Source organism: Corylus avellana, chromosome ca7 (assembly GCF_901000735.1).
Source record: "Corylus avellana chromosome ca7, CavTom2PMs-1.0".
NCBI lineage: Eukaryota > Viridiplantae > Streptophyta > Magnoliopsida > Fagales > Betulaceae > Corylus > Corylus avellana.
In genome coordinates, this window is record NC_081547.1 from 4,038,829 (window position 1) to 4,050,049 (window position 11,221).

An 11,221-nucleotide genomic window follows, 5' to 3' on the forward strand; every position below is an offset into this window, starting at 1 on the left:
CCCTTATCTATTAGCTTTAATAAAGACAAATGATACAAGGCTTCTTAGAGGAATAAAGACAATCGGCCAAGGCTTTTAACAAAGCCCATTTTTGTCAAAGATTGCAGCTGCAATTATCTACATGGGAGAAATGTGATGGGTAATGAGAGTGAACCCAATTGTGAGCCACACTTTGCCAACAGTATTATCACCTCAAAAGAAGATATGTTTGGCAATAGGCCGGGTCGGCATTGTAGCTGGAACGACACTGTTTCAACTACAGTGCCAGCAGTAAAAATTGACTTTTTGCTTAATTTTTTTTTTTTTTTTAAAAAAAAGCCAGCCACCCCTTTCTCATCATTTTTCTTTTTTTTTTTAATATTTTACTTAAAAAAAAAAAAAATTAAGCAAAAGTCAATTTTTACTGCTGACACTGTAGCTGAAACGGTGCCAACCCCAGCCTGTTGCCAAACATAGCCAAAGAGTTTTGAAGTCTTCGGGAGTGGTTGAGTGCTTGCATGGGTTTACTCACCAACCAAGCCTTATGATGTGATGTGAGTGCTTGCATGGGTTTACTCACCAACCAAGCCTTATGATGTGATGTGAGTGCTTGCATGGATCATGTGATGTGATGTGATTTAACTCGTGCGAATTTTGAACGCATTGAGTTGAATGAATCAAAAAAAGAAGAAAGTAACTAAACGACAAGGACGTTACAAAAATCTGTTCTGATCCAATTCCAACTCAATTGGTAGGTATAGTAATCCTATGACACAGCTAAAAGCCCAACTTCATACTGTTGTACATCACACTTTTTCTCGGATCAAATTCCAAGTCTCATAACCATGGCCGAAGCAACAAAGAGGTATTTCTTCAGTCCGTCCATGGTGTCTTATCTTTTACATTTTCCATCAAATCTCGCGCCACAAATCTAACTATCATCTTTCTCTTTCTCTCTTCTTTTATGGGATATAACAAAAAAAAAAAAAAGGTATGCAGTTGTTACAGGGGCAAATAAGGGGATTGGATTTGAAGTAGTGAGACAGTTGGCTTCAAACAGGTTCATAGTGGTCCTGACAGCAAGAGATGAGAAGAGGGGTCTTGAAGCTCTTGAGAAACTGAAAGACGCTGGTCTTTCTGATCAGGTGGTTTTTCATCAGCTTGACGTGTCTAACCCTGCTAGCATTGCTTCTCTCGCAGATTTCATCAAAGCCCAGTTTGGAAAACTCGATGTCTTGGTATGATTCCAAGCTGATTTTCTTTTAAAACTTTTGTCCCTTTTGGATCTTATTCTTCTTGAAATTCTCTCTGAAATCTCGATAAAATTGTGGTATGTCATCATCAAGGGGTAGAATCATCCATATAACGGGAAGGATTTATTAATTAACTTTTCCCTTTTTTTTTATAAAAAAATTCTAATTCTTGTTGATGTAAACAAAATGAATGATGAAAGCTGAAACTGTGTGCAGGTGAACAACGCTGGGATTAGTGGAGTCAAAGCAAATGCTGATGTTGAGGTAACTACTTTCCAGATGTCTTTTCTGTGTTTGCAGCAGAGTAAAGCTGAGTTTGAAATGGGATGCGCCTTCGGCGTTAACTTATAACAGCCACAAGTGTCTTGTGCAGTTGGTTTGAATGCCATGGTTGCACTCCATCATGTATTTTACTTGGAGATCATTACTATATAATATCTTGTTTTGACAAATTGAAATTTTGGATAGTAAAGATGTAACACCCCACTTTCATATTGAGGAGAGATGAATTTAGTAATGGTATCAACCTAGTAAAGCCATGTGATGCTAGAGCACTTCTTGACATAACCATAATGAAGATATCATGAATTTAAGGGGAGAGATTATGACACCATATTCCCACATTAGAAAGATGAAATTCATATAGAGTGGTAGATTATAAAGGCACTCAAAGGTGTTTAAATCTCACATGAGTTCCTAATTCGGTGAGATTTGTTGGATGGTCTTGAGTCTCTCAACCCTAAAAATTAACTCAAGAGATGATGTTTTTCCTTACACTTATAAATTGACCATTAGCCCTTTCCATAACTGATATGAGATAATCCCAACAATCTCCCCTGCCCTTCACACCTTGCGTCTTGGGTCAGAGCTAAGATAACCCATTTCTTCCATGGACGGTTGGGCCGAGACTTGTTAATTGAACCTAGGCTCTAATGCCAGTGTTGGGTGGTCGTGAACCTCTCTCAACCTTAAAAGTTAGCTCAAAATGTGAGGCTTTCCCTCACATTTATAAACTGACCACCAGTCCATTCCACAGCTGATGTGAGATAACCCCAACAAGATTAAGTTTTATAAGTGATTTTAGAGACCTCAAAATTAATTAAACCTTTGGGAATGATATCGCAGGTATAGTCGGTAAGTCGTTCAATCATACAAACAAGTCTGTGGACACAACTAGGAAGGGATTTTCACTAAGAAAAAACATCTTACAAAATAGTGGTAAAGAAAAAGCCATTCAAAATATGAAGCTTCAATACACTCCCAATGTCAAAAAAATGATTTCAAAAATAGTGGTGAAGAAAAAACTACTCAAAATCTGCTTTGATTCACTCAAATCTTACACTAGAGATTTTGCAAAGCATTGACGTGGGAAATGTTCCTTATCTTTAATACTTAACGAAAGGTCTTTGTGGAGGTTGAAAAAGAATAATCTTATGTCAAAACCATTCTTTTTCCTTGGAATAAATTAGCATCTCCTAAGTGCTAATTCTTCTACCATCTACTGCGAAGTATTTGGCGATATTTACCAAGGGATTGAATTCTTACTGCAGGCAGGAGCTAATCCGCGTAAACCGACTCAAAATGCTGAGTTAGCAGAGGAATGCTTGCTAACAAACTACTATGGTGCTAAAGGAATGGCCGAAGCACTCATTCCTCTCCTTCAATTGTCCAGTTCACCAAGGATTGTTAATGTCTCATCCTCCAGTGGGAAGTTGGAGGTATAAACGTAACACACTCCTCCTCCTCCTATATAGAAATAAATTGTTGGCAAATTGGATAGAAATTTGCTTGAATTTGAAACCAGAGGATCCTGCTTGTTTTGGTTAATTTATGTTGGTTTTTCTTGTCAACACTTTCTGGCCCCAAAAGCTAAAAACTAGAGGATCCTTCTTGTTTTGTTGATGTTGTTTCAGAACATACCAAACGAATGGGCTAAAAGAGTGCTGGGTGACGCTGAAAACCTGACAGAAGAGAAAGTGGATGAGGTATTGAAGGAGTTTATAAAAGATTTCAAAGAAGGGTCGGTAGAAGCCAAAAAGTGGCCTACTTTTCTTTCTGCCTATACGCTCTCGAAAGCAGCCATGAATGCCCACACAAGAATTCTAGCCAAAAAGTACCCAAATTTCTGCATCAACTGTGTCTGCCCTGGCTTTACCAAAACAGATATAAATGGCAACGCTGGTGTCTTGCCTGTCGAAGAAGGTGGTGCGAGTCCTGTCAGGTTAGCCCTCCTGCCCGATGGCAGTCCTTCTGGCCTCTTCTATTTTCGCCAAGAGGTGTCTTCTTTCTGATTGAAGACAAAACCACTATACAGCTTGCTAATAAAACTTATAGCTTGTAACTTTTCTACGCACTTTTATGTAAAAGACCTCAAATTTATAATTGGAGTGATCCGTGTTTCGTTGAATGGCATTGAACACATTGAATTTTTTTTGGTTTTTTGATGGGAATGAACTCTTTGATAAAGGGTTGATCGATCTCCATTTAATACAGAAACAAAAAACAAACAAAAAAAAGTTCCCACGAGACTTTGCTCTGGTCTTCTCTGAGATCTTCACCTCACACCTTGCTGCTCACTTGCATGGTTCCGCCACGTATAGCCTTAATGCCCTTTTCTCTCCTCCATCTCTTATAGAACCGATTTCCTTTGCATGTCTCGACCTCTAGACTTCTACCATATTCTACCTCTCCTTGTAGACTTACATTGCTTTCTCTCCTCTCAAATCCCAATTTTACCACCCTCTCTGCTCTTGGCACCGGACAGAAAAACATTTTTTTTCTTCTTTAATCCATTAAAAAATGACATAAAAAACACAAGATATTAAATAATAATAATAATAATTTTTACACATTAAGGAACACATGTTATTTTTAAAGATTATGTTGAAGAAAAAAGAAATCAAACATACATTACTTGCAAATCTTAGAACTTAACCTTTAAAAAATAAAAAGTAACCTGTCTTTTAAGTACATGAGAAGCAAATATTTTTTTTGAACTTTTCCATAGTTTCATTCATTCTTACCCGGTTATCTTTAATCTCGTCCATAATCATTAACCAATGGTCTCAATTTGAAGTTGAAAGAAAACAACTTTTGTCTTTCATTAATTAATCATATAGAGGGCAAGAACTTTTGGCTTCAAAGAACTTTTCTTTGAAGTTTCAAAGAAAAGAATTTTTGGCTTTCATTATATAATCTCTGAAGTTTCAAAGCAAAAACCAATCAGGGAGAAACCAATGTTTAACCCATCAAATCATGGGCCCCTTTACAATACTATCGTAGTTCTTTTTTTTTATCTGTTAGAAAAATTTTGAATGGGACACGAACACGACGACAAAAGCTAGTGGGAGTAGTTCATGTCCATAAAGTCATGGGTTATTCAGTTTTCTAGCCAACCACACATAAAAAGAATGTACATGCGTAGTACACGTCTCTAATTTCTTGAAACGAACAGCAACATTTCCTCTGCTTTTCAAGGATAATGTTAGAAGATAAGCTAAGACCAAGAGCTCCCTGACAGAAACCAACTGATAATATTCCCTGTTTCACTTATCATAAAGAGTCCTAAGATTCATCATCAATGGCAGGAGCCACAAACAGGTACTTTGCTTCTTCTTATTTAAGCATGACACCCATATTTATTTTTTATTTTTTCTCTCTTTTCATTCGTTTAAATTTTTTCCTTCTTTTTTTTTTTCCCAGGTGTGCAGTTGTGACAGGATCAAATAAGGGGATTGGGTTTGGAATATGCAGGCAGCTGGCCTCAATTGGGGTCGTGACGGTGTTAACTGCTAGAGATGAGAAAAGGGGCCTTGAAGCTTTTGAAAAGCTCAAAGAATCTGGACTATCTGAGTATGTTGTATTTCATCAGCTTGATTTGGCTGACCCTGTTAGCATTGCTTCTCTCGCAGATTTCATCAAAACCAAATATGGGAAGCTTGATATATTGGTACTATTCAAAATCTTAATATTCATGATTTTGTTTTTTGGTGAATTTTCAAGACACAATAAATGATGACAAGTGTTAAAATTCTATGCAGGTTAACAATGCAGGGATTGCTGGAGCTGTAACAGATGGTGATGCTTTGGCAGCTTCTGGTGTTGGTAAGGTAAGTTTTGTCAATATTATATCTTTTTTCTTGGGTTAATTACATTTCATTCCCTCATATTACTTTTTGTTAAATCATCAGTAAGATTCTTTTTACGTATATTACATTGTCTGATTGATACTGCAGGGAGGAGATAATTCCAAAATCGATTGGAGAAAAATAGTGTCTCAAACTTATGAGTTGGGTGAAGAGTGCCTTAAAACAAACTACTATGGCACCAAAAGAGTGACTGAGGCACTGCTTCCCCTCCTCCAGTTATCCGATTCACCAAGGATTATCAATGTTTCCTCTTCCATGGGGCAGTTAAAGGTATGAAACTACTACAAACAAATTTTCTAAATAATCTGGAGGGATTTTAATTTCTAATAGATGTCAAATTTTTGTTTTCGAATTAAATTGTCTTGTTGTGCTGTTTTAGAAAATACAAAATGAATGGGCTAAAGGAGTGCTAGGTGATGCTGAAAGCCTTACAGAAGAAAGAGTGGATGAGGTGTTGAATGAATTTTTGAAAGATTTTAAAGAGGGTTCCTTGGAAACCAAAGGCTGGCCTGGTTATGTCTCTGCCTATACAGTTTCAAAAGCAGCTCTAAATGCCTACACAAGAATTGTGGCCAAAAAGTACCCATCTTTTCGCATTAACTGCGTCTGTCCTGGCTATGTCAAAACAGATATAAATCACAACCAAGGCTTCTTGACGATTGAAGAAGGTGCTGAAAGTGTTGTAAGATTAGCACTATTGCCTAACGATGGCCCTTCTGGCCTCTTCTTTCATCGGAATGAAGTTTCAACTTTTGATTAAATATCATCTATTTCTATAACCTTTTATCAAAATAAATAAAGAAGCAAGTCATCTTGATAGAGAGAAATATATTACATCAATATCGAATGAGTGTGCACTTTTCCTTGCATCTGATTCTCAATGTGTAATAGGTTACTTGAAGACCAATGTGTATCTTTAATGTCATATAGTGTATATGCTGTAAGCATGTTTTTCACTTCATGTGTGTCATGTCAAATATATGCTTCTTCTTAATGCAACTTCTAAGAATGTTTCAGTATGTGCTGAGTCTCTTGGGATAGGCAAGTAGAATATTAATTAAATAATTATTTGTTATTAGAACAAGCAATGATTTGACATGATATAAGAGCAATGGTCTTAGTTCAAACATCGTTTCTATCAATGGAGTTTTCTAAATAAAACACTTATTATCAAACCTATTGCACCAATTTCCTCATCGATAGAAATTTCCTACAAACTGGTTGCAAGAGCAGTCTTTAAAAATGACACATGCTTTAAGCATGTGAGAAGCTTTCTTATTAATGATATTAAAAATAGCATGTAAAAAGTACTTGCTATTAAAAAAAGTATGTGATTCAAAAATCACTTTTTTAGAGGCCTAGTCCCAAAAAATATATATTTGTCCATAGTTTCATTAAATGCTTATCTGGTTATCTATAACCTTGTCCATATTTTAGTATGCGTGGTTCCTCAATAGACCAATGGTCTCGATTTGACGTTGCAAAGCAAAATTCAATTAATTTTTGAAAAACATTATATTTAAAAAAAAAATTCTCTAAAAGTCTGCTCCCAAATAATGTGTTACTATTCTATAAATTGTCCAGCACTCATTCCTCTCCTCCAATTGTCCAATTCACCATGGATTGTTAATGTCTCATACTTCATGGGGAAGTTGGAGGTATAAACGTAACACACTCCTCCTCGTCCTATATAGAAATAAATTGTTGGCAAATTGGATAGAAATTTGCTTGAATTTGAAACCAGAGGATCCTGCTTGTTTTGGTTAATTTATGTTAGTTTTTCTTGTCAACACTTTCTGGCCCCAAAAGCTAAAAACTAGAGGATTCTGCTTGTTTTGTTGATGTTGTCTCAGAACATACCAAATGAATGGGCTAAAAGAGTGCTGGGTGATGCTGAAAACCTGACAGAAGAGAAAGTGGATGAGGTATTGAAGGAGTTTCCTATATTGCTTCGAAAGCAGCTTTGAATGCCTACATAAGAATTGTGGCCAAGAAGTACCCATCTTTTCGCTCCAACTGTGTATGTCCTGGCTATGTCAAGACAGATATAAACTATAACACTGGCTTCTTAACTATTGACGAAGGTGCTCAAAGTGTTGTAAGGTTAGTGCTATTGTCAAACAATGGTCCTTCTGGTCACTTCTTTTTTCGGAATGAAGTGTCAACTTTTGAGTAAAGATTATCCATTTCTGCAGCTTCTCACCAAAATTAAATAAAGAATTGAGTCATCTCGGTAGGGAAAAATGTGTCACATCAATATCTAATGAGTGTGCACTTTTCCTTGCATTCGATTCTCAATGTGTAATAGGTTACTGGAAGACAAATGTGTAACATTAATGTGTATGCTGTAAGCAAGTTTATCATTTCGTGTGTGTCATGCCAAATATATGTTTTTTCTTTATGTAAATTTTAAGAATGTTTCTGATTTCGCCGAGTCTTTTGGGATGGACAAGTGGATTAATCTGTGGAGAAATTAATGAGCAAAATAATAATTTTTTATTCATTTAAACTTTTAGGACAAGTGATGATTTGACATAGTATCGAGGTAAAGTTTTTAAGTTCAAATAGTAGTTTCGTCAATTCACTCACATTTTAATTAAATACTCCAGCGAACAATATACAATGTTGCCTTTTTTGCAGTGTTGTTTACACTCAGGCTGAGGTATTTGTCGGTCAGCGGCCTTTATGCATTGTCATTTTCTGCCCCACTAAAGGACGCACATTTTGATTGTCTTAATACTTTTCCAATGATCGAAACCTTCAATTTTTTTTTTTTTGTTTTTTGGATAATCGAACTCCTCTAAGGTAGGGCCACTTGATATACCCACCATTTTAGGTAAACCCAAGCAATAATTTTGGAATTGTTCACTACTAGATCCTCATCATCAGAAACATACATATCTGCACATTTTCTTTCCAATCAAAAAAATTCTTCATAACATATGCCCAATAGGAAGAATTACTTCCATTCAATCTAACACTAATGTCTGGAAGAGAATCATCTCTTTCATCCGCCATCTTCAAATTTCAATCGAATTGCAGAGACCAAGATCAAATAATGAAGCCGAGAAGGAATGTTAATACCTGGAGGAGTCCTGTAGAGGGAGATACAAAACCTGTTGAAGAGTTTTTCCAAGCCCACAAAGAAGAAGAGAGAAAGATTTCTGATAAGAAGAGAATTCCAGCGAGAGAGATGCATAAATACTCCATAATCAAAGAACGAGAGACAAAATAAATGACAATTCAGATTAAACTTATCAGATTCAATGGTTGATTTTCAAAATGGAAGAACCGAAGGATGAAGAATATACATAAAAAATAAAATAATAATAATAATAATAATAATAAAGCATCTCTGTATTAGCTAAGACCACTTCAATGAGAAAAAAATTCCAACCTCCAAACAAATAAAATACTTACTAAATCCGACAAGTTGAAACAGGAATCATGTTAAACAAAGAACTGAGCGGCTAACCTCCACAAGATGACAAAAAGGTTTCAGGAGTCAACGAAGAAGGCTGGGCTGCAACAGCTAACAAAGGTGGCTCAGATCAGGGTAGCGATTCAAACTCAAGCCACCCTCAACGCATAACTCTTCTTCTTTAATAGTGCTTTCACTTATCACACTCTCCCAACTTTCCATCATCAATGGCAGAAGCAACAAAGAGGTGGTTTGCTTCTTCTTTCATGCTGTTTTTTATACCCTCTCTCCCTCTTTGTTCGTTTTAAATTTTGGGACCATCTTTTTTATTTTTTGTTTTTTCAGGTATGCAGTTGTGACAGGATCAAATAAGGGGATTGGGTTTGGAATATGCAGGCAACTGGCCTCGATTGGCGTCGTGACGGTGTTAACTGCTAGAGATGAGAAAAGGGGCATTGAAGCTGTTGAAAAACTCAAAGAATCAGGGCTATCTGAGTATGTGGTATTTCATCAGCTTGATGTGGCTGACCCTGTTAGTATAGCTTCTCTCGCAGATTTCATCAAAACCAAATATGGGAAGCTTGATATATTGGTACGATTCAAAGTCAACTTACTAAAAAATTTTTCATTCCTCTGTTTTCTATTTATTCTGTACTTGTATGATGAAATGAGAATTTGATCAATTACCCATCCGTTCCCTTCTTGTTTTTTTTTTTTTGTTTTTTTTTTAATTATTGTTCTAATGATGACAAACCCTTTAAATTATATATATGCAGGTCAACAATGCAGGGATTTCTGGATGTATAATAGATGGTGATGCTTTTGCAGCTATGGGAGGTGGTAAGGCAAGTTTTTCAAGTATCCTCTGTTTTTCCTTTTCTTCGCCCAAAAAAAAAAAAAACAAAAAGATGAGTGCTCTGCTCTTGGACAAAATCACCCATCACAAAGCAATGTCTGTCTACCATTTTCTTTCTACAATTATTAATGCAGGAAGGTGCCACAATCGATTGGGAGAAAATAACGACTCACACTTATGAGTTGGCTGAAGATTGCGTGAGGACAAACTACTATGGCTGCAGAAGAATGGTTGAAGCACTTGTTCCCCTCCTTCATTTGTCCAATTCACCAAGGATTGTTAATGTTTCTTCTTTCTGGGGGAAGCTACAGGTATAAAACTAGTACAAATATAAGATCCCTCTTGTATACTTTCTATCAAGATTCATGCAGAGTTTTTATTTTCAAATTAAGCTGTGATTCATTTTCCCCTCAATCAAACATAAGTTTTCTTGTTCTGTTGTTTTAGAACATATCAAATGAATGGGCTAAAGGAGTGTTTGGTGATGCTGAAAGCCTGTCAGAAGAAAGAGTGGATGAGGTATTGAGTGAATTTCTGAAAGATTTTAAAGAGGGTTCCTTGGAAACGAAATGCTGGCCTAGTTTTTTGCCTGCCTACAAAGTTTCAAAAGCGGCTCTAAATGCTTATACAAGAATCGTGGCCAAGAAATATCCATATTTCCATGTCAATTGCGTTTGTCCTGGCAATGTCAAGACAGATATAAACCTCAACACTGGCTTATTGACTAGTGATGAAGGTGCTGAAAGTGCTGTAAAGCTAGCGCTGCTGCCCAACGATGGTCCTTCTGGCGTATTCTTTGAACAAAACAAAGTGTCAACTTTTGATTAAAGATCGTACATTTTATTAGTTTCTCGTTAAGAGAATAAATACCACATGGATACCTAAATTAACATGCTCTTTTTCCTTTGTACTCTACTTTTCTGTCGTGGTTCTCAATGCAATAAGCTACTTTCAAGCCAATGTACAACATTAATGTCATGTATTTTATGCTGAGAATCTTAGTAGGATCTCCATTTCAACAATCTTGAAAATAGTACAAGAACCCCTTCACTAAAAATAATAATAATTTAGGGACGTTCTAAAATGGGGTCGTTTTCACAAAACGACCTCATCAATGATCATTTTTATAGTAAAATAACTTCTAAAAAAGATGAGTTGTTTAAACAGTAAAACATTGTTCTAACGACCCTACTATCTGAGTAAGGTCATTTGAATAGTATTTGGTGAAGCATAATTAGTCAAGTCGATTTAAATGGTGAGAAATTTCCTCCAAAAGTCCAAGCACAAGTTAATGGGGGAGAAAGTGCTGCTCAATTTCCTCCTCTTGTTCGTTACTCTAGCTGGTCCAAAAACATTTTGGCTGCCTTCTACACTCGTCCAAACTTCATCTTCAAAAGGGATTGCAAAATCTAGTGTGGGGTGGGCTTTAAATTATCAATTATTCTAAATGGTAAATTTAATCCTTTAACTAATATTCTAACGCTCTGTCTCACGTGAGTTTAAATTAATTATCGTCGAGTCTCGACATATAAAATATTTAATTGAATTCCAAAGACAAAATTTG

The 11,221-nt window shown here is 36.1% G+C and overlaps 1 protein-coding gene and 1 pseudogene across 1 annotated transcript; both read left to right on the forward strand.

Annotated features, from left to right (window-relative positions):
• The first annotated feature begins 558 nt into the window (after window positions 1-558).
• On the forward strand, window positions 559-10,544 carry LOC132186563 (uncharacterized). Its single transcript, XM_059600541.1, has 18 exons — window positions 559-844; window positions 971-1,217; window positions 1,449-1,496; window positions 2,783-2,950; window positions 3,146-3,516; window positions 4,935-5,181; window positions 5,273-5,341; window positions 5,468-5,650; window positions 5,760-6,138; window positions 6,965-7,038; window positions 7,234-7,305; window positions 7,422-7,483; window positions 8,021-8,042; window positions 8,990-9,048; window positions 9,147-9,393; window positions 9,578-9,641; window positions 9,796-9,968; window positions 10,105-10,544. Exons 1-18 carry the CDS (start codon window positions 825-827, stop codon window positions 10,483-10,485), a joined length of 2,886 nt encoding a protein of 961 aa, XP_059456524.1. The 5' UTR covers window positions 559-824; the 3' UTR covers window positions 10,486-10,544.
• Window positions 6,144-7,574, forward strand: LOC132186219 ((+)-neomenthol dehydrogenase-like; annotated as a pseudogene).
• Window positions 10,545-11,221: the final 677 nt, after the last annotated feature.